Genomic DNA, 23,470 nt, shown 5'->3' on the forward strand with positions numbered 1-23,470 from the left:
CAAAGCGATGTAGGCAATTAAAAAGAAAAAGATTAAACAAAGCGCAGTTGTTCAGCATTTATAGCTGAGTTCACAGAAGCAGAGTTTCTGATTCCAGGGAAGTGGCAAGCCGGCTTCCAGCAATAAATTGCAGGGGAACGCCAGAAAATGAGAGAGAGAGAGAGAGAAGGAGACATGGCAAGTTTTTTTGGTGCTAGAGCACAAAATGGGTTATATCTCAGTGTCAACTAACCAAATATTTATAAATAGTCCGAACTGAGTATGTCTGCCTTTTGATGTGCAGCAGCTGCCATTTCTGTTGGTGTCAGTGGTCATCTATGGTGGCAAGCTGGAGAGCTGTTTCACACAGGCTCAATCACAGCAACTGGACAGGGGTGTCTAGCTTGGACTGCGTGCAGTCACACAACCGGGGCAGCACGTAGCCTACAGCAGAGTGCAGCAACCTCTAAAGGCAGAGGGCATCGAGGGCACCGATCCCCGTGCCGCGTGCTCTGAGGCACTATGTGCACCGACAACCGAGGCAACGAAGTACCAAGGGTTGAGCGTGCACCAAGGTACCAAAGCATCGGGGGGCAGCTAATGCAACGGTGCCTACCCAACTGCGTGTAGTCAGCCACCTGGTCAGCGTGCAGCCCGCACCAGGGGAGACACACAGGCCGAACCAGTGGCGGGAGCGTGTGCACCGAGCACCATGCACATCGAGGCACCGAAGTGCCAAGGGCTGAGCGTGCACCAAAGCACTGGGGGGCAGCTAATGCAGCTGTGCCTACCTAACCGCATGTGGTCACACACATGGTCAGCATGCAGCATGCACCAGGGTAGACACACAGGCCGAACCCACGGCAGGAGCATGTGCACCGAGCACTGTGTGCACCGAGGCACCAAAGTACCAAGGGCTGAGCATGCACCGAGGTACGGAAGCAATGGGGGGCAGCTAATACAGTGGTGCCAACCGCGTGTGGTCACACACCTGGTAAGTGTGCAACTTGCACCAGGGGAGACACACAGGCCAAAGCCACAGCGGGTGAGAGCACAATTAAGAGAAAAAAGAGGAGAAGGGAGAACACACTTTTTTTTTTTTTTTTTTGAAGCCCGACACACGGAAGTGTGTGGGTCGAGGCAGCCGAAGAGGTCTAATCGACAGCAGGGCACGTTAGAACACAGCTCCGGTGGAGGACATGCGGCTGACTGGCTGTTGCTGCTCAGCGGCGGAGGAATGGTGCTCTTCCTAAAGATGTAGGTTGAAATTCAACACACACACACATCAATACTGCACAGGCAGTCACACTCATATGACAGACAGCCAAGAAAAGACAGCTTGTGACAGAAGCGAAGCAGGCTGTGAGAAAGAATAAAGGCACTCAAATAGAGCCGCTGATTCAGCTCTCAAATGGAGCCAGCTCTCAGCACGAATGCAAGGGAACTACAGTTGACTCAGAGGAGCTCTTTCAAAAACACACTCAGGTTAGTGACACAAAAGCGTACCTTACCAGAGGTGAGAGGAAGTGAGCTCCGCAGAGCAACTACTTATTTCCTCAGCAGGCGGGACCGAGGACGTCACTCCACAGGGGGGCCTATCGGCAGCTCTGACATAAAATGCTCCGCGAATACCTACTAAGACAGGCATATCCCAAAAGTATTGGTTGGCGGTCATCTTTGAATTCAAAGGGAACTAATTATATATCACACACACACACACACACAAATATACACACACACACACACACACGGTCATTTTGAAGATAGCTTTGGGTATTATGTGGTACTATTTTTAGCACAACAGAAACTGTGCTTGTGAATATTATGCAATAGGTGTCATCTCTGCTGGAATCTGTTCTGTGATTGTTTACGTGGTTCTGTAACCGTACCAACTGTATTAACTGAGCTTTAGCTCTAGCTGCAAACACCTCCACACATCACACCAGTTTGGGGTTTGGTGTCTCAGTTGATTTGTAATGGGATCAAGTCATTTCGACCATGAGACTGTTAAGAGGCTATCTGAAATAATCTCAGACCAGTTCCAAGTGGCCTGGTATTACCACAACCCCCCCCCCCTTTAAAATGGGCACAATAATGGAAACCTTTGCAGGAAGTATCTGAAGTGAAACTAAACAAGCCTCTAATGGACACTGAGCTATGCCCTCATACATATCGGGCGTGAGGTGACTCTGTGTGCTTTATATTTTCATCATATTATAAACTTTTTGTATGTGTTGCTCGATCAACTAAGAAAAAATGAACTATAATGACATCAGAGGCTGCATGGAGCTAGCAGGATCTTTACTAAAGGCACAAGCTGTGACATTCCAACAAAAAGTTAACTCCAAGACGGCATGTTGTATCACCTCAAACAGTTAACTGCACAAATAATTATGGACATAATTACGGTCTTGTTTTTGCACAGATAATCAGATAATAAATAACTGACTAAGCAATTATAAAATGTATTAATATGTTTTTTTTATCCGGTTCCTCATGAATTCATTATCATGGAAAAGCAAGTATCTACCAAGTAACAACTCATCAAACATTTATATTAAAATTAACAGTTCTTGTCATAGAGAAGCCTATTTACCACAGAAATAAAAAGGGTGCTTTGTCTGTAATGTGCGTTACAAACATTAGCCACATGTTTTACTTGGCAGTTCAGACTATTAAAGAGTTAACCGCTGAAGTTGAAGCACAAAAAAGCTCAGCTTACCAACATCATTCATTTTCAAATAAAACAAACAGAAAACAGGTCAGTTCTGCATATGTAACCTTGGTGATTCATTTTGTGTTACCCACCTTGAATCATCTAGTAAAGGCACGCTATCAATTGACTTCACTTGATCAGCAGTATGCTTCTATGTTCATACACACCATCACCGCAACACATCTGCTAAGGCTGCAGTATAACATGTGGTGTTATCGGACTTCTAAATCTATTTATTATTGTCATTGATATATCTGGTTGTAACAAAAAATGTCTAAAAGAACCAGCAACTCGTTCAAAGGTTGTCAGCATAGACACATAAACAATGGACGCAGTAGATGTTTTTTTAAAGAAATACTCATACTTACAATAGCCACATCTTGTCCCGCCTTCAAAGACAAATCCATTGGGAACTGCTCCATATCGCCTGAGGTCTGAGAGTTTCCACTGTCCAATAATTGTTGGAGGGATGTCTCTTACAAGAACCAAGAGGTCATTACATAAATGCAGCGTAGCAGGTCCACTCTCCAGCTTGGTGCCAGGTAACACTGCTACATGAAATCTGTGGACTAGCAGAAAGCAGAAGGGACATTTAAATGAGGTGTAAAGATGAGTCTCATCTTCCCAGTAACACTATTAGTCTACTAGACATTAAATCAGTTATGCGTGTGTATATATATATATTTGTATAAGGTTACTTTAATAAAGGGTTTCTTGTATTGAGCAACACAGGAGGCTGAACATATGTATATCTAGAAAATCAGTGATGTTAAATGTGCCATTTTATTTTATCACTAGATTAGTTTTGTCTTGTTTCCAATATTTGTTGCAAGCTGCAGCAGAACCCAATGGCAGTGCTTGAGAACACAACGGGGCTCGGGCACAGTAATATCGCAAGTGCACGTCCAGCGATCTTTTAAAAACTGCATCTGCTCAAGCATGGAAAATGTGAGGATACAGAATTTTGTGGGGGAAGGTTACAGAAATCTGCGTAACACCTGTCAGAACAGTTTGATTTTGAGATACATGCCTCGGTTCGAATGTCAGTGAGCGGAGTTTTCCAGTCAAATCTGTACATGTAACAAAAAAAAAGAAAAAAAAAACAAAAAAAAACATAAGCGTTTTGGCCCCCCCTTCCCCCTTGAGTTCGGGCCCTAGGCACAAGCCTAGTTTGCCTATGGCTAATCCGGCCCTGCATGTGTTTCTGGCATGTTGTCTTGTAGAAACTGCATATACACAGTCCCCTGTGTCCCCTGCTCAGATTAGGCCCAGTTCAGTCACAAACAAGTAAAAAAAATAAAGCCTGAGCTTGCTTGAACAAAGCAAAACTAAACGGAATGGGACAGTGCTGTAAAAAAAAGCCCATGCATTTTATTCATCACCTCTTAACAGAGACAAAATGGTCAGTAACACAAGTGAGACACACATAAAATCAATCAACCCAAAAGTAAATGCCACAGCTTTATGCTCCCAGGTGCAACATATTTGTAAAATTGAAATGACATTTCTGCTGACAGTGTTACAAAACCTAACTCTAATTGGTACTTGCAGAAGCACTGTGCCTAAGGTACACAGAACCTCCTGGTGTTTTAATTAAATAAATAAATCACCAATGTCTGCCAGCTGTGAACTTGTCATCAAATAATGTGTGGATGATGTACAGTGTACATTATGAACTTTATGAAACCAGGAATCAAAAGGTTTGGCAGGCTGGCAACAAAATTATTGGCAAGTGGAGTTAATAACAGCAGTTATTCAGAACCAATGAATGTTTCAATACACACACTGTAATTTGCACTTAATATTCAAAATTTTTAAAAAAAAAAAATCACCTTTTCTGAGCATGAGGAACCAAATGGAGGATTTGTTTTTGTACCATTTACTTTATTACTGCTGGTTTTGAAAATGTGTTAATTAGTTAATTAAAACCCTTATTAAGGATAAAATAAACGCTATGTAACGAATGGCTTTTGTAAAATTAACAAGGCAGTGACTGATCAGTTTTAAGCCTTGTGCGTTAAGTTTGTAAGCACAGAATTTATGTAAATTCCGCTCAAGGTTACCTTCTCCCAGACTGTATCGGATGCGAATGTCCCAGGCGTACATCGCCTCCTTGTTTTCGAATCCCAGCATTACTGCCTGTGTCAAACAGATGATTGCCATCGTGTGACTCATCCCCTCATAGGAGAGTCCAGGGTCCAAGCCACAGATATCCTCTAAAGTCACGTTGCTCCTCTCCTTGTGTCCTTTGGTCTTGTCTGACTTGTCTTTGTACACTAGCAATAACAAACAATCTGAAAGGAACACAGTTGATATTGAACTAACTCAGGGAAGCGCTGTCTCTATTTATTATGCTTTATGAAGAGGCTCTTGTTATAGTAGAGTTAATCCACTGTATCAAAGTCAAGCACTATTCTATCCCAGTTTTTTTCACCAGTGTAATAAACATTTTAATTAAGTGGGTCACTTTATTCCAGAGTGCTCCCTCTAATGCATTACAATCTTCAATTTATTTATTTTTTTACAAGTTGATCAATCACTGAACATTTTTGTTTGTTTGTTTTTTAGTGTAAAGACATTCCTAATACTTTTTAGCACCTGAGGTGTACCTCATAAACACTGTATAAACTGCAGTAACATTGCGCCCCACATTTCTACATTATAACATCCCATGTTAAAACCATACTTTATGCTGCTCCAGGTACACAGTTTTAATCCCTCAAAAAGCTTGTGATTATGTACGTTCAGACACAGCCTTAGATCACACTCAAAAATAAAGTTGTAACCTTTGCAGGAATATGCTGCATTTGTTGTGTTTGTTAGAATACATTAATAATAATAATAATATAATAATAAATAATAATAATAATAATAATAATAATAATAATAATAAATAATAATAATAATAATAATACCTTTAGAATTTTGATCAAAACAATGGTCTCAGAGCAGTTAACACCTGTCCTTCAGTAAGTAAACTCTAATTTGGCTCAATTTTACACCAGTTACCAGCAATATACTCCCAGAAACATGACATTTCCTGTTCATGTCACTTAAGGACAATAGGGAAACAGTGGCAATTTTTAAGTTCAGACTGAAAGCTTACCTTCCTAGTCCAACTATATTACGGCTTCACAGTTCTAATTTTAGACTTTTAAGATAGCTATAACATGTTTTATATATACTTTTGGTTATCCTGTCTTTAAAGGGACAAGTTTTGCTGTTATAAGAACACCGTTGGCCCAAGGTGTCTCATATTTTTGTTTAAAGAAAAAGACAACTTGAATGCACCACAAAGAGCAACTGACAAAACACTAGTCTTTCACAGAACAGGGACCTGTGAATCCAAACAGCTGCAAAAACAGGACCTTTCAAGTAATGTGTAGCCCATGCATGCAGCTGAAGCCTTGTTAAAAAAAAAAAAAACAAGACTGTCAGAAGCAACTGGGATGAAGGCATTTTTTTGCCAATATTTACACACTGAAATACATTGACATCAAAGCATTTCAGGCATTCTTATTTATTCTAGCCTTACTGTCTTTAATTCAGTAACACTTGGTATTGGATTATGTAAGGGTATATGTATTTGTTGCATGGTTTATGTAACCTCCTGGCACGTCTCTGAAAACTTGACATGGGCATCAGCTTTCATGCCAGTTTTACTTTGTAAAACAAAAGCATAACATATTTAAATATCGGTTTACTTTTTAAACCAAAGTTTATTACCGCACCAATGTATCAAAATATAAATTAGCATTTTTTTTAGATTTATTAGCTTACTTAAGTTATGCCTTAATGTGTGCTTTAAGTTAAAAAAAAAAAAAAAAAAAATAAATAAATGAAAAGAAAAAAAAAAGAAAAAAATATGCCCTAATTGACTAGCAGTTATTCGGTATTGTAAACTGGATCTTAGTCCTCTGTAAAGCTGGAAACACGCTGCCATGAAGTATCAGAGAAGAGTATCCAAAAATACGCTTGACAGTGACCGTTTTATTAGCACTGTCTTTTGTTAAAGAATCAATTAGGATAATCACGTTTAACATTACTATCTGTTTGGGTAAAATTTGAAAATATGTGGTTCCCCACTCACCCAATCGTGAAATTTGGAGGATGTCGTTGTTCAGAACCACCCACCCCCCCCCCAGATGATAGATGTATCACATTTAATAAAACTATTTTTTCACACAAACTTTACAAGGTATTTTGCTGATTCATCCTATTCTCTAGAGAATTATCCTGCTTCTCGAATTTCTTACACGACCATGGATCATATCATGTTTACAATCTTAGCCAATAGATCCACTCTCTAACTAGTTGACAGTCTTGTGCTTCCTCAATAACAGCTTACTTATTCGACACTGAATGTTTTCACCGACTGAACCGGTCATCATAATTCTCGTTTTTTTTTTTTTAATTAACTTCAAACGACAAGTTACATTTTAGGGCCCCTTTAATTATAACTATGCACTCGTCTTGCGGTATTAAAAGTTCTGAATGGGGATTAGGATGAAATTTAAGATGTACAGTGATGGACAGTAGCCTGCATACTAGCTCTCCTCTCATGAAACAATCATTTTTTTACGTTTTGAGAGTCACAGGAACATTGTAGAAATTAAATCTAACTATATTATAAAAAAGGAGGGACTTTCCACATCAAATTGCGGTGCTAATTTATTTTTCATTCACAGCAAAAACTAAAAATGCATGATGAAAATGATTGCACACGCTGTATTTTCTTATGCTTTCCAAATTTCTGTTTGCTTTAATTAGATTCATAATACATCTAGAATTAACTTGTGACATACTAGTTAATAACATACCTGCTACTGGGGAGGGTTTTCTGAGCGCGACCCACCTACTCTTCCACTGCAAGTGAAAGAAAAACGGTTAAAAAAAAAAAAAAAAAAAAAAAAAACTTTGACACTAAGCCGCACCAATTTATAAAGTGCCAAATTATGAAAAAAAGTAGCAATATTAATGGATATTTCTTAACCTTTTTTCCATCTCTCAATTTGACTTGTCCCTCCACGACAACCGAATCCGTCATCTTCAGTCATGATTCCAAACAGCTGCTCTCCCGGCTCTGTCCTGTTCCTGACTACAGGGTCACTTTCAAAATGCCATAGCTTTATTAGATTTCAGCACTCATAGGAAACGTGACACGGCTTCCACCCAGACAGACACACACCCCGAAATTAAATGGGTCTGTCCCGTCTACCCCCCACAATGTGAAGTGTTACAGTGTTTACACAGTTGTTACACCGTTGCAGTTTAAGTGTTTTTAAGATGTTGAAACAAGTGACACGACCCCCCCCCCCCCCACACACACATGTTATTGTGCATTTACTATAACTCAGACCAGTTTTAGTCATGGCAGTGTTACTCCATTGCAACTTATATCTTTGTCACTTTTTTAACATCTAATATATTATTGTATTTCCCCCCAGTCTTCAACAGAGAAATAACCCAGCGCTCACTATAAAAAAAATAAAAAAATAAATAAAGCAAAAACACGAGTATTCCAACAGTGTTATTTTCCTTTGTTAACAATCCGACATGTGGAGCTAATGGTATTTCTAGGAAACACAGACCATCATTTTACACAAGAGATGAGATTTAGTTCAGTGATGTTTTTTAGATAAACTTGATGCTGCCAAAGAGCACAAATGAGCTCAAGTGAGCTCAAGCTTAACAGTGAGTGTGTGATTTATACCCTCAAGGCCATTCTGTAAACCATTAAAAATAAAGGAACTAGATTGTATCATTTGAAAAAAAAAATGTTGTTTGCTGTTAAATCAATTTACTTCTTGTTGCACTTTTAGTACAATGGTCAACTGGGCATCACTGAAATGCAATTGATTATAACACTTGCAACTTTCAGGTCTCATTCCAAAGTAACATATTCTACATATAAACTTAAGATCATAAGGTATTCTCTATTTAGATGTTGGCCGGCCATACTTTGCTAAATGCATTTTAGGTCCCTTTGCATCACAGTATAGGGCTAAGAAGATCACAGCACATGTAAACAAAAGGGATACATTTTTTAAAACATATTATACAGAAACAAAATATATGAAAGCTGAGAATTTTCAACAGGAATACAAAAGATAATTGTTCACATAATGGTCCTATAAATAATGTTTAAAAAACAATTTGAACTTTTCAATTTATACTGGCATTTAACAAACTTACTATGATGTATCCTTGAAAATGATTTATATAGTTATGCATGGTAGAGGCATCTGCCCACTTAGTTATAAAACAAAGTAATGTGATACATTAGCAGCCTACTTAGCTATAAAAACATGCAATGTGGTGCCTACTTAATTTGAAACCATGTAATCTCTCACCAGAGGTCACAGAAATTGTTATGATAAAGCAACTTTATATACTGCCACACTTGCTGACTTACATTTTGCCACCCCCACCATCAAGGGGACCCCTGCAAGGTTTGGGAGGTGGAGGATGAAGTTGCAACTCGGACTGTTTCAGCAACAGCTAGGTGAATTTATTTGAGGTTTGAAGCTTGGGAGGAGGGATCAATTGGAGGGGCAAGCCCTCGTGATCCCTTTCCCAAATCTCTGCCTACGCTTATAAGTGTGACAAACAGTCAGAGCCACATTAAGATAAACCCAGTATCTTGTGTTAAAGAAGGTCCTTAGCAAGTTTCATCACAATTAGCTGAGCTGTTCTGTAGATACAAATGCAAACTCTGAAGTGTGACATACACCCACATAGACTGTGTCACAAGGGGGCATTGATAATGGTGCTGTAATGAGAAGGGAGACTTTGATTTTCATAAATATAGAGAGTATACATTTAAATAAGCTTACGAATGGACGATGGTCTTTATATTATGAACAGTAAACAATGAAGAATCCGCTAAAAATGAGTGAATAACATGCATATGTTGTGCCCATGGAAAGCTTGGATGAAGAACTCCTGTTTAACTGTTAGACATTTAATGATTGCAGTGTCAAGAACAAGAGTGTTTGATGGACTACTCTAATAGCACCACGTTATATATGAAAGGGAATATTGTGCCAGGTAGAGGTTACTTTCCTTACAATGTCAGTGGGGTAAAAGAAACTCATTCATAATCTTGATAGATTATCTCGTTGAGAAGTAATCTCTGTGTAGGACTGCTCTCCAGTTTCTCTTACACCTCCTCTGAATGCACGTAACATTTCAAAGAGAATGTCCAAAGACTATTACATATTGATGTAACTTTTTTTTTTTTTTTTTAACAAAGGAAAAAGTCACACATAAGCAGATGCAATGACAGTCGCCATTGCAACAAAGTGAATTATAATGGCTATTCACGGTGAAAGTTGATCTTAGGGAATGCAAGCATTTTTCCACTTTAATGACAAAGTAAACGAAAGCACATCAATGATTGATAAAGCACTGAGAGTTCAACATATAATACATAACAGAAAGTATGAAATATTAACTTTTTAAACTGTGACCACAACCCTTACACAATGATCACTGTAGTGTTCTATGATATAGGAACTCCTTGTGATTAAATGATGCTTTCTGGCAAATAACTTTTAATCATTGTTAAGTATTCGAATATACTTTTGAACGTATTAATGCATGGTCTATTGAATTCCCTCTGTTGTAAACATATTGAACATTATTCAATTTAAATCTTTATTTAGCATCAAGTCACAATGAATTGACATACAGTTAAGTAAAAATGCACTCATATAATTTCATAATGCACTATTATTGAATACAAAAAATGTAGCATAAATTGTTCATACATGTTTAGATACTGAACACAGCAGCTTTTTCTTTACCAGTGAATTCCACTCAGCATTCTCTTTATTATGTGTCAACTTTACCCTTTAGGAAAAGCAATAAAGTACTCCTGCAATGAATACCTCTCTATACTTTTCCTTATTTTTCTTTTCTGTAGCTATGGGTAGCAAAAGTTTACACAGCAATTACTGCAAAACCTGGTCAAGGTGATTCAGGGTTGTGCTTTTGGTTTTATGATGCTGTTGATCCAGTCCACGTAGCTGGAAACCTTTGTGTAGACTCCAGGCTTGTTTGTTCTGCCACAGCCATCTCCCCAGCTGATGATGCCATACAGGTATGAGATGCCATCCCGTTCACAGGCCAGAGGGCCTCCTGAATCTCCCTGCATGTCCAACAAAGGGAAACATTTGCTTTTGCATACACAACATAACTGCGTCACCTACTTAACTCAAATTGCTAGTTAGATGACATAAACAACAAAAATACATGGTAAACATCAGTGTTTAACTGAAACGTGTGTCAACCTTTTTTGTCTAATTTCTTGCAGCCCACTCACTCATAGTCAGTGATACTGATGCTGTAATATCAACCCCCATGTGACCTGTTTTGACCAATCATGATAGAGTATTTAAGATACCCATTTTATAAAGTGTGTTAACATCTCCTTAGTAACCATGGCACCCCTGCTTGAATGCGCAACATGTAACTTAGCAATTAGACTGTTCTACAGTATGAATGATAATAAATTGCAGTTACAGTACAATTATAGCACAGCTAAATAGCAGGTAAAATATCCCGCTATAATGTAGGACTACTGTGCAGCATTAAGCTTCATAATTCATGAGTAAATAACTAGTAATAACCCAAAAACATTTTCATTAGGACAATTTCTTTGTTTATGTATTTTTATTTCAAGAAAAATGTGATGCTGAATACCACTAATACACAATTGTGATATTTCTACAATAAATAATTATTTCCCTTTGACTTGATCCATATGAAGACGTTACCTGGCAAGCGTCTCTCCTACAGTCTGTAAGGTATCCTGCACACAACATAGTTGAAGTGACTTCTGTGCCATACACTTCTGGGCTACTGCACTGTTCAAAAGGCACGAGGGGAACTACTGTTTCCTGTAAATGATTTTCATAATTTATCCCTAATCAAAAGAAGAAAAAAAAAATATGGTAAATTTCCCAACCCCCAACACTAGATTCCATAGCTCCCTATTAGGACAAAGATCACATTAGTATTACTACATATGTTTCCTCCATTTATAATACTTCTCGTCAAAGTCATTATAGCACAGTGGTTAGGTATAGCATAACACCAAGATTGTTCACTTTGTGGTCAAATCAGGAAAGGCCTGTCTGTAGTGTAATAATAAATAAATAAATAAAAAACACATCACACTTGTGTTCTTGTGTCAACATCAGGTCATTAATTTCAAAAAGGTGTCCAGCAGACATACTGCATGTATAGTGGCTTTCTGTAGTACATTATTCTTGTTATTATTATTATTATTAAGAATCTTTTGGTTCTTCAATTTCAATAAGGGATATGCAAATATTTCATATATATTGCTTAAGATAAAGCTGGACCCTGGCGTCTTTCCTCTGGTCACATGTTGTTATTTGGGGCAAGACCTCTGGAGACATTTTGAATGCCAATATAAAGTACTGTAGTACCAGGACAACAGTAGAAAATGAGTGTATCTCTCAAATATCTGCATATTCCAAACTGAAATATACAAGTACAAGCAAAGAAACAAAAGCTTTTTACTGAATAAAACAGACGCCGTGCTAATAGGGCCTGTACTAATTTGATGTATGGAAATATATTTTAAAACCTTGGTCAGCACCTCCTTTAAACTCTCTTCAGTATGCATATGTGGTTTCATTCTACTTTTTATAATGGTCTCATGGATTTTCTCAGTTAAAAAACAGGAGTAAATTACATACAGGAGTGGTTTGAGAACAGACCCTGCAGTATGAACCTTTCTGCTGCGTGAATGTGATGCTGAGTTGCGAGTTAAGATCAATCTATTATTTCCAAGGCTGAATGCAAATAACGTTACATTTCTGGTGTTTGATAGTTAACTGTCCAGTTCTGTTTAAAAGTCAAGTTAAATAGCCAGTGTTACTAGAATGAGCCTTATACAACGCTTCACAACTTTATAATCACCTTTCTGCTCATCAGTGTGTCCCCAGCCGGCAATGTGACAGTAGTGATGGTCTGGAAAGGTAAGGTTGTTTTCTGGCAAGCACAAAGGTTGTATAAATTGGGACCGTCTAGCACAATCCTTGTTTTTCTTCTTCAGCTTAATCAGAACTGCAAAACAAAACAAAACTGCAAAACTGTTCCTATAGGAGGAAGACAAGACATATGTCCTGGGTTACTGTTACACTACACAGACAGTTGCTAGAGAACATTTATTTTTATAACAATCTAGGTATATGGAATGATGCGCATCTTGCCACATTGACAAATTGATTTTAAAATTGGGACCTATATTAGGTTTTCTTTTTAGGAAAATAAAAAGGCTTTGTCTCTGTCTAGCAGGTTCAAGTTATTGACTGCTCCTTGTTTTAGATTATGGTTATTATACTGTATATATCAGTTTGTTTGTAAGCAGTCTCTGCATAAATTACATGTACTGTGTCATTCATTTCGCAGATTTGTTCTAAACAAAGTGACACTGAATGGTGTGAACCATAGACTAGAGCTGTGTATCAACTATGAACACCCTTTGTCAAAGCATGTGGTTTAGGTCTGTGTCATTGATATTGCCAGAGTTTAAAGCTATGTGGCAGTGAAAGGGTTAATTTTAACTAGCCAAAACTGGTAATGGTCATTGCTCAATATAATGATATCACATTTAGTATGACCAGGCAGGAGCGATTACATTTTCATTTCGCAGATTTGTTGTAGAACTTTCCTCTTTGACACAACACTGTCACGTGTACATAACATTAGGCTGGCTCTTAGGTATGAACTGGTCTTTTTCATTGGTATGGTTTTGTGTTTAAAAATTTCAAAGGTTTGGTACCTCCTTATTTGAGTGTGCTGGTAGAAACGACTAGCATTGGCTAGAGTTTACACTCTCAGGATTCTGGTAATTTGACTGTTCCAAGGATTCGAACTTGTATTTGGGAATTGCTTAGAACCTCTTGCCAATGCGTCTCCTTCAGTCCACATTAACAAATAAATATGACTTATATTCTTAGCCCCTAATGATTGAGTTTGAACCGTGCATGTTTCTATGGTTGTTTGTACATTAAAATTGTTTGGGTTTTTGTTGTTTTCCAGGACACCGTTGTAAATGAGGCCTTGGTTTCAATGGGTAAATCTCCTGGTTAAATAAATAACAATACAGTATTATTGTTGTCTGGTACGTGTAAAGATGTAAGTGTGCCATACACATGGAAGAAAAATCATTTTCTATAGAGGTCAAAATGACAGTGTGACATATGTATGTGAAGACAGACTAACTGACACATTCAAAATGATTCCGTAACTCCAAACTTTTGTTAAAGAATGTCCTAGCCAAGTTTTATCACAGCTGGATAAGCCGTCTCTATATATTGTTAAATAAGAAAAAGGCAAGCAATGCATATGTATATGTAAATTAGGAAACAATAGATCGATTAAATGGCAAACATTTTGACTAGAAGTCTTTTTCGATGTCTTCAATGCTGACATGAGTTTTGATTGGCATGCTTATTTCACTGGGTGTTGTTGGCTCCACCCCCAATTGGTAAAGTGTGATGGAACTCGTAATGGTACCATTAAGAGAATGTGTGTCTCCTGAATGGATGCATGTGTCTAATGTGTACCTAGTACTGCAGAGTTGCTGATGTAATGCTAAATGCACTACAGCAGTCATGGGTAAATACTTATCAAGTAGTATTATACAGATCATAAAAGGTCCACTTTGTGTCCTTTTAAAATAGGTACAAAAAGGCAATTGTCTCCATATATAATCAGAGATTCTGATACTCTCGCTATTTTTGGCTGAAGAATGTCCTTACCAAATGTCATTATGGTAGGATAAGTGGTTCTCTAGACATATAATGTATTTTTTGTTTATGAAACATGTTTCAAACAGTTTCCCAATATTGTACATACACCTTAATTTTACACGTAGAGGTGTATTTAATGTGCATCCACCTGGGGAAAATTAGAGCAATCAGCCTAACCACTGAAGGAAACAACAATAAGTAATGAGAATTAAAAAAAAAAAAACAACACAACAACACCACCACCACAGTACTGTAACACCAGAAGACCAGTACAAACACAGCCAACACTGACACAACCTAAAACATATGACCAGACATTACAATGAGTTATAGTCTTCTGTGTCAACTACAGCACCTGTCAACAGAACTGGCTTTGCAAATTCCTGACTAGAGACGCTTCCAACACAGAAAAGCACGTCTCTCACCATTTCCATATGCTTTTAAAGTCATTGCATGTACTTAAGCAAAAGCAAAACTGAATCAATTGAATATGATGACTAATCTGTAATGATGCATGTGTGGGGGAGAAGAAGCCAGTGGACATTACTATGACAATCTTGTTCTTTAGTGTGGGGTTTTAGTGGGTTCTATGATGACTTTAGTTGCTGTCAATGAAAGAAAACATGATAGAAATGACTGAAAGCACACATTTTTAAAGGTGAATGTCGGGCAGTGTGTAATGGCTCAGAGATCATTGGCAGGGTTTCGAATAACCCACTATCAGGACCTCATTAGGGCCACAGAGTGTGTGTTAATTTAAATTCCTGTTTTTGTACACATGTGAGCAGTAGTGATCAAATATGGACTTTCTGAAATGAGCACAAATGTACCCTAAGTAAAAGCCATGGCAACAAAATTAAAGTATAATTAAAGCATGGTAAAAGCATTGGGGAGCATTGTAAAGAGAGGTATGGTAAAGCACAGTAAATTATGGTAAATAGATAGGATAACCATTGGGAACAAAGATGTGTAAACTGTAAGAATGAACACATAAACACAAGTACAAATGTTGTATACAAATATGCTACCAGTGTCTTCATAAGTAAAACTAAGAGCCAGCATCATCTACCTATATGCTACTTTTGGATAAAGCATTACTTACTGTACATGTATGTCTATGGAAGGCAAACAGAACTGGAGAGCAGCTCCTGATAGTCAAAGCACATTAACACAATCAAACAATTATTAAAAAAAAAAAAAAAAAAAAAAAAAAAAAAAAAAAACACACACACACACAATATTAGACTAATTGCAATAAGATCCACTCAGAATGACTGAAGACATGAAAAAGGTATGGAAACCATAAATGAAAATAGGATCATTTGAATCTGCTTGCTTTTTAAAATGCACAACCATTACATTCACTTACCAATATCATGCTGAGTGGGATTAAATACTGAATATTGATCATAAAAGACATATTTTTCAATTTCAAATGACATAGCATTCCCGCCTGTGTCGTTGAAGTAATGCTGACCCAAAACAATTCCAACACTGGACTTCAGAGGGCTAGAAAAGGGTAGAAAATTGAGGGTTTAAAATATAAATACTGTGGTTTATTCAAGGAGGCTTCTGTGTACTGGTTGTTATTATCATTCAAACTAATTATCATGCAGAATTAGCCTGGTCACACTATTGCCAGTAGATTTTATTTGAAAAATTTATTATCTGTATCGTTAGAAATGGACTTCAACGGAACAGCTTTGTGTGCTCTTTCATCCACAAGTTGCAGGGGGGGGCAGGTCAATGGTACACTCACGTACATGAGATTAAATCGTTTTTAGTTTTTTTTAGTTTTTTTAATGGGCTTCTTTTTTTAACTGCTAACAACTATCTTACTAACATGTTAACACGTCTGTTTCATTATTTATTGGTTACTTAATAAGAGCTAAACAAAGCAATCTAAATACAATACATATAACAGAGGAAATTCCATTGTGAATCGGCAAGAAAAATGTCATGTATTTTAACAAGTGACAACATTTCATATGCAAGCAGTTACACACACACACACACACACTTCCCAGTCATGCTCAGAGACATTCTTTCAATTTTTAAGGGCATTTTAAAGACAACTGTATATTTATAGGGACAATGCTCCCTTGAGAAAGACATGTACAACATATCTTTGTATAATTATATAATTTCTATTATATAAACTAATAATAACAAAAAATTTAAAACATTTGTACAAAGAAACAGTGTTATGGCAAACCAACAGCCACTGTTACTAATGTAAGAAAATACCATTGTGTTAACCTTATACCTACTTGCTGGCAAAGCAGTGGGCTGCGGAGACCACCCAACAAGGCCTGATCAGGGTCCCTGAACAGAAGGTGGGGCCAATGTATATGGCTGCCAGCCAGGGGTGAAAGCCAGGCAAAGCCGAACTCCCTCCGATGATCCTTCCCCTCGGAATTCTTTTCTTGTGTCTCTTCCCACAGGCTCGGGCAGGCTTAGGCTTTGGAACAGCTGACATGATTGGATCCCTGTCTATTACCATATCTGGTAAAACGAAAACTGCAACGGATGTAACAAATTAATACATACATGCACACATACATTCATCTGAATGAATAAATGATGTCACTTAAATATGTTTCGCCTCCAGAAACTATATTAAGTTAGCAGTGAAGGACCAGTGAAACTTGAAATGGGAGTTTTTGTCATCAGATGGAAGGATCTGTAAGCAGCAAGTAAAAAGTGAATTTGAGATTGTATCACTGACATCCAGAGATTCTAAACAAAGTGACACTGAATGGTGTGAACCATAGACTAGAGCTGTGTATCAACTATGAACACCCTTTGTCAAAGCATGTGGTTTAGGTCTGTGTCATTGATATTGCCAGAGTTTAAAGCTATGTGGCAGTGAAAGGGTTAATTTTAACTAGCCAAAACTGGTAATGGTCATTGCTCAATATAATGATATCACATTTAGTATGACCAGGCAGGAGCGATTACATTTTTTTATGATCGAACTTGACCGAGAGAAGCCGAGAATACACGTGTGCACTTCGTATTTCGCCAGGCAATAGGAAACCAAAAAGTCACATGACCCCAAATAATTATTGTTATGATTAGTCACTTAATAGTTTTATGCATCTCTGGAATTTAGTCTGGTCTTGCTTCAGCATAGGTCCCATGATGTCTACCAATCATCAGGCAGGGAAACTTTCAAAAAAAATCTTAATTTTCATTACGTTACTGTATAAGATTCAACTGTAATTGTCCTTATTCTGTATTTATCTAAAATGAAAATATTATGTTACCCAAACTACTCTACTACTGTTTTTGTATTGCTTGCACTGTGTTTATGTATACTTGCAAAGTCTTTGAGGTATTGAGTATGTGCTGCCAAGATCAAGTTGTTTAACTGCATAATTCGTTAAGAAATGTGATTGTATTTTGTATTAGTTTAGTACTTGTTCTCATTACTACTGAAAAACGTAAAGCTATTTCTTGATATAAAGTGGACACAGTAGACTAAATCCTGGTCACCAGGGATCTGCACCCAGCGTAGCTAATCTTGTCTTACAGTACTTACGTTGAAGACTTTTGACACAGGGTTGAATGTCGCAGTACTCCCAGGAAATCTCTGTTTCCTTCATTACGTAACACCAGGGCATCTCATCTTCATCTGGGTTCCTGAAGTAGTAACACAAATCAGATCCTATCCAACTGGCTTTATTAGCAGTTTCAATTGTTCTATGAAAAATATCCATTTTCTGGAACCCATTAGGGAACACTTGGGTCAATCAAGAGTCAATTTGATATTTTGGCTAATTCCTGATAATCTCAGAGACTAGCCCATATGGGTCCTCAAACCTGCAGAATGCATGTGCTCCTAAACCCAGCATATGGCGTTTTTTCACACTCTCCACGTGAAGCTCTTCGTGCAGGATGTCTGAATTCCAGGGTAAGCAGGTACTGCCTGAGATAGTGATCTGGGCAACGCCTCTATAATCTGTGCCAGTGTTTTGATAGCAGTCTGCCTCCGGGGCTAAGCGAGAACAGAGACATTACAAAATATGAAAAAAAAATGTAAGCATTTTTTTTTGGGGGGGGGGGGGTTCAAACAGTGAACTAGTAATAAGACACAATGGGGCATATTTTCAAAACATTTACTTGAGTCAACAATTAAATCCATGTTGATCTACTCAAAATGAGACACAAGCAACTTGAGAGAGCTTTAGAGGACTTGAATTAGACTGGAAATGTGTTCTGTGGCATTTTCATTTGACAAAAGAGTACTTACTAAGGCTGCAGTGTGGTCCAGCGAACCCTGGTCTACAGAAACAGACCGGCTCGCCGGTGGAAACAATCAGTCTGCATGTTCCTTCATGTTGGCAAGGGTTGGTGATGCATGCTAGGGAATTTGAAAAACAACCAATTTTAAAAAAATGTATACATTTTTAGACAGGACCGCTTAATTTGATGCTAAGGCATCACTATGTCCCATTTGAATTATGGACCATCCTAAAGACTAAAGTGTGGTTTTACATGTAGAATGTTCAATATGGCGTAAATCCATTTGATAATAAGAATCATGGTGCATTCTGGGAATCTATAAAATGGGTTTCTCCTGGGCATTCCAGAACAGAATGCTTTATTGTTTAAAAGGGATACATAATGGGTGGGTTTTGGTGGTGGGGGGGTTCTTGCTAGAGCATTAATCAGACACTTATGCAAAGCTGCTGTAACACAAACGGAAAAAAACCCCCAACTGTTTAATTCGACAATAAAATGTATTTTCCTTCCTGAAACGTACCTGTATATTTTACAGCCTGGCACACAATCAGGCTGTTGGTGCAGGTGCATTGCTCCACTTTGCCAGTGTGTATTCTCCCCCAAGTTTCTCCAATGTTGTAGTACCTGAGATGCGTCTGGTCATAGCATTTCACTAAAATCGAAACAGGCAGCAGATGAGCAAAATTTTAATGAGTTTAATTAAATACCCCTGGAAAATATCTCTAGCTTGTCTTCAGGTTCCTCATAATCACGTACAGATTTGTAAAATGTACATAATTCAACAGTTCATCAGATTATACACAAGTGCATTCTTAAAGTTCTACAGGGGCTAAGGAGTCCATGAAAGTTTGGAGAAGATGAAAATTCAAGGCAGTTGCAATGTTCACCATGTGGTCACTGCAGAAAAGTCCACATCATGAATGAGGGCACACATGCTAGTAATTTACCTATCTGATCATTTAGTAGGACATCAGCCTATTCAACTAAATGAAACCTTTTTACTAGATAACTGCGGTTTCCCAAAAGACATGGGGGGGGGAAAAATAACAGAACATAAGTATTTTTTAATTGAAGAATTAAAAAATAAATCTTTCCCTGAATATAATGAGCACACACAAATAGTAATAACACACCTCAGTGTGAAAAGGCAGGTTTGTAACTTTTGTTTGTTACGTGACATCAATTGAAAAAAAAATAAAAAATAGAATGAACGAAAGATCCCAGCTTACCCTGGTTACAGGTCTTTCCAGTAAATTCTTCTTTGCAGATGCATTTAAATGAGTTTAAATGTGGGATGCTGGTGCAGAAGCCACCATTTCGACATGGGTTCTTTTCACAGAAATCTAGGGTGTAAAGCTATATAATTAATTTTGCTTTCATGTCTGCGAGATAAAACAATACAGAATAAAGCCTCAATCTTTATTAACACATGTTAGCATTTAAAAGCACAATTTAAAACAATCCCAGGTTTGTTGGAGTAACACACACTTCAAACTCACTAGTGCTTGCCCTTATTTCAGAGAGAAGATTGTTTCTGCTTGATGAGACAATACTTGCAAAAGAATACCTTCCAAAGGCCTTTTTTGACAGGTGGAATATAAAAGTTCAGACCTTGGAACATAATGAGTGGCAATTGATTTGAACACACGTAAAAGATAAATGATGTTGTGCATCATCCATTCTCAAGAAGTGATTAAACTTAATTAACCATTTTTAGAATGGAGAAAAACACCAGGCATTAGAATAAATATAATTCAATGTCTGTTAAACACTTTCAAGTTATTTCTTTAAGAGTTTTGAAAGAAATGCTTTGAAATGTGCCACAGCACATATATTTTCCATGCAGTCTAACTGATCATATTATTCTTTATGCAATGCTACAGCCAATGTGAGTCTTTAAAAAACTCATGTTGCATTTGGATAACAACTCCATGGTCATATTGCATGAATGTGTGGGGTCTCCTCAAGTGAATACCATTGGTCATTGTCATTAACGCACATAAAATCGAATTCCAAAATCATACAACTATTATAGACTTGATTTAAAATATGGAGAACAGGATATGTATATGTTTTTTAAAACTGACTAAAGAAACAACGTTCAATAGCCTTAAAGAGTAAGTAGCAGTTCTGAAAAATATAACATTATGTGTTGCTACAACTGTTTAAATAATTTTTCTTTTCATTGTTAACATCGACAACTTTTTACACTTAGAACTTTAAGTCTGTTTCAAAGCTATTTTCAAAATCTCCGCTGTAATACACTGGAGTTTGAGATCTGTCCTCTAAACCACTGAAGGAAGAGCAAAAAAACAACAAAAAAATAAATATAAAACAAGAGCTCTGGCTTTTCTGTTCATACCAAATCACAGATCGTTATTGCTGTGTTCCCTATTTTACAATGTGGGCAATAATCCTGACACTATCAGTGCACTTGAGCGGACATTTGGAAAACAGCTTTGGAATAGACTTTAAAGTTCTAAGTGTAGAAAGTTGTCAGGATGTTAGCAATGAAAAGAAAAATTACAGGTACATTATTTTAACAGTTGTAGCAACACATGGGGATGTGTTACACTATTTTCAAAACCCCACTACTTACTCTAAGTCAAATAGAAATTTGGGCCAATGCCTTCAACACCTAAGAAACTATTGGACAAAACATGTATCTACTTATTATAGTTTTATAGGTACAATGACGCCTTTAGGGAATGGCAAATATAACAGAAGAAAACTAATATCTGGTCTATGTGACTGACCAAGGAAGACAGCAGCAGTGACACATGACATACGTCAATAAATATGAAACCAACACTGACTACAGCTAGCATTGAAGCAGTATGTACTTCTCTGTGTAATTTCCCTTTATGAAGACATGAAGCCATGTCCTAAATGTGTACTTAAAAAAAAAAAAAAAAAGTTTTTACCATGTATGTTTTCAGCTACAGCGCCACAATAACCCCACTGGCGATCTCGGTCAAAGTTATGTGTAGTAGCACACCTACAAGGAATAAATAAAATAATAAAAAATGATAAACAGAAGACTGATAAAACTAGATTATTACATTATCTGCAAACACGGGGCCTGGTACACAGAGTTTACCCAGCATCCTTTATGTTCTGTATTATTTAACAGCTGCATCTTCCTGTTGCACGTCACGGCTGACACATGCTTCTGTGTCCAATCCAGAACAATCTGAACACATTGGAGACACATTGTGTCAAATTAGTGCGTCTGTGGCTTCCATCGGTAGCCCTACAGGAATTGGCAACTGGTCTTTCCTCACCAGGTCCTTGTTAAATTAAAGCAATTAAACCTCATTACAGATCATAAATCAGTTAACTATTCCATTATGCAGCCATTGTGTGCCCTAGATTTTATTGTGCTCATTGAGAATATTTTTTTTTTCTTGCATTCAGTTGCATGCCTGAAATCTTTCAAACTTGTACTGACTTATACTTATTATTATTATTATTATTTCACCATGCCACTTTCAAAATGACATTTATGATATTTCTGGACATTTCAGCTTTTCAATGCAACTTATGGTGCAGATTTGCTCTGTACAAAACAAAAAAAGTGGTTTTACCATCGTTTCTGTGAGAAGACATTTGAAATGCAGCTGTGATAAACACTCCCACCGTATCGAAACGGGAACTTGCATTCTTTCCCATCTTCTGTTAGCACTAAGTGTATAAAAGAGAAATAAAACTGAGCTATGGCGCCCTGGCCTAGTGAAACACTCTTCACCCGGTTTCCCACTATGCTGTAATGAGAAGGCATAACAAATGATGGTGACCACACTGAGAAGCTAATCCATTATATTCACCCTGGAGGCTTCTGAAAATTAGATGTTGCAACTCAAAATACTTTTCCTGGTAAACATCACCAATTTCAGACAAAAAAAAAAAACTCCAATTACCTTTTATATATAAAAAGTAATATAGGATGCAAAGGTGAACAGGTTCGATGTAAACTGCTTCCTACCTGCATAATGCTTTCGATGATTACCATGTAAAACTGTGACTTTGTAGCCCGGAGGAACCATGTCCTGAAAACAGATTTAAAGACATGTGTAAAACTGCGCCCACACATACAACCAAGATGAACATATTAAAGTACCCAAACAAATGAAACAGCACACATATTACATGGTTTATCATTTGCAGAGCCACACATAAAGATACATTTGTACTGTATGTGAAATATGTACACCAGTTTTAGATTAGATTTACTACATCTTCCCTGAAAATTAAACATTATTGAGCAGCACCCTGATTCAAAAAGTTGAAACAGAACAAACGCTTGGTCAATTCGTCTCTGTTATTTCTGGGAAATGAACTACACGCTGCAGTACTGTGAGTTACTAATATAATTTGCAGCTGCAAAAAAAGCTACTCGAATTACTTATCCAATGTTGTGTAATGCATCAAAATGTATTCAGAAACTGAAAAGAAATCCGTAAGGATGCCAAAAACAAAGCCAACAACATCTATGAAATCTTTTAACTTAAACTGCAAAGAACTTACCGTACTGGAAATGACAACCGACCAACATAAAAATGCAAACGTGATTTGAATTTTAATTTCTTGTTTCATGACTTTTGCCCGTTTTGTTAAATATTTGCTCCTGTTTACAATTCTTCCCAGAAATGGATTCAGGTTACTTTATACGACGAGCACCTCTCTCACTAATGCTTTCCAGACGATTTCGCAAACTTTTCCCTGGCTTACTGAA

General features: G+C 37.4%; 2 protein-coding genes across 6 annotated transcripts in view; both read right to left on the reverse strand.

Annotated features, from left to right (window-relative positions):
- dok7b (docking protein 7b) overlaps positions 1 to 7,781 on the reverse strand; it is a 39,772-nt gene extending 31,991 nt beyond the window's left edge. For all 4 annotated transcript variants that reach the window (XM_041267287.1, XM_041267269.1, XM_041267278.1 and 1 more), the window contains exons 1-4: positions 7,689 to 7,781; positions 7,516 to 7,561; positions 4,759 to 4,989; positions 3,064 to 3,264 (exon numbers count right to left, since the gene is read on the reverse strand). In XM_041267287.1, the coding sequence (XP_041123221.1) occupies positions 3,064 to 3,264; positions 4,759 to 4,989; positions 7,516 to 7,561; positions 7,689 to 7,742 (532 nt within the window). In that variant the 5' untranslated portion in view covers positions 7,743 to 7,781. The remainder of the gene's footprint in view (positions 1 to 3,063; positions 3,265 to 4,758; positions 4,990 to 7,515; positions 7,562 to 7,688) is intronic.
- A 2,292-nt stretch (positions 7,782 to 10,073) lies between these two features.
- LOC121325010 (hepatocyte growth factor activator-like) lies at positions 10,074 to 23,470 on the reverse strand. Of its 2 annotated transcripts, none has more exons than XM_041267306.1 (14): positions 23,263 to 23,470; positions 22,721 to 22,784; positions 22,323 to 22,419; positions 21,660 to 21,733; positions 19,965 to 20,078; positions 19,256 to 19,387; positions 18,743 to 18,853; positions 18,313 to 18,487; positions 18,032 to 18,132; positions 16,758 to 16,992; positions 15,857 to 15,996; positions 12,650 to 12,796; positions 11,476 to 11,624; positions 10,074 to 10,847 (listed from the first exon to the last, which is right to left on the reverse strand). In XM_041267306.1, the coding sequence occupies exons 1-14, from the start codon at positions 23,329 to 23,331 to the stop codon at positions 10,677 to 10,679; spliced, it is 1,779 nt and encodes a 592-aa protein (XP_041123240.1). In that variant the 5' UTR covers positions 23,332 to 23,470; the 3' UTR covers positions 10,074 to 10,676. The 2 variants fall into 2 exon arrangements, with proteins under 2 accessions (XP_041123240.1, XP_041123231.1); XM_041267297.1 differs by having other exon boundaries at positions 10,076 to 10,847; positions 16,758 to 17,007.

The sequence above is a fragment of the Polyodon spathula genome, chromosome 1 (genome assembly GCF_017654505.1).
Source record: "Polyodon spathula isolate WHYD16114869_AA chromosome 1, ASM1765450v1, whole genome shotgun sequence".
Lineage (NCBI taxonomy): Eukaryota > Metazoa > Chordata > Actinopteri > Acipenseriformes > Polyodontidae > Polyodon > Polyodon spathula.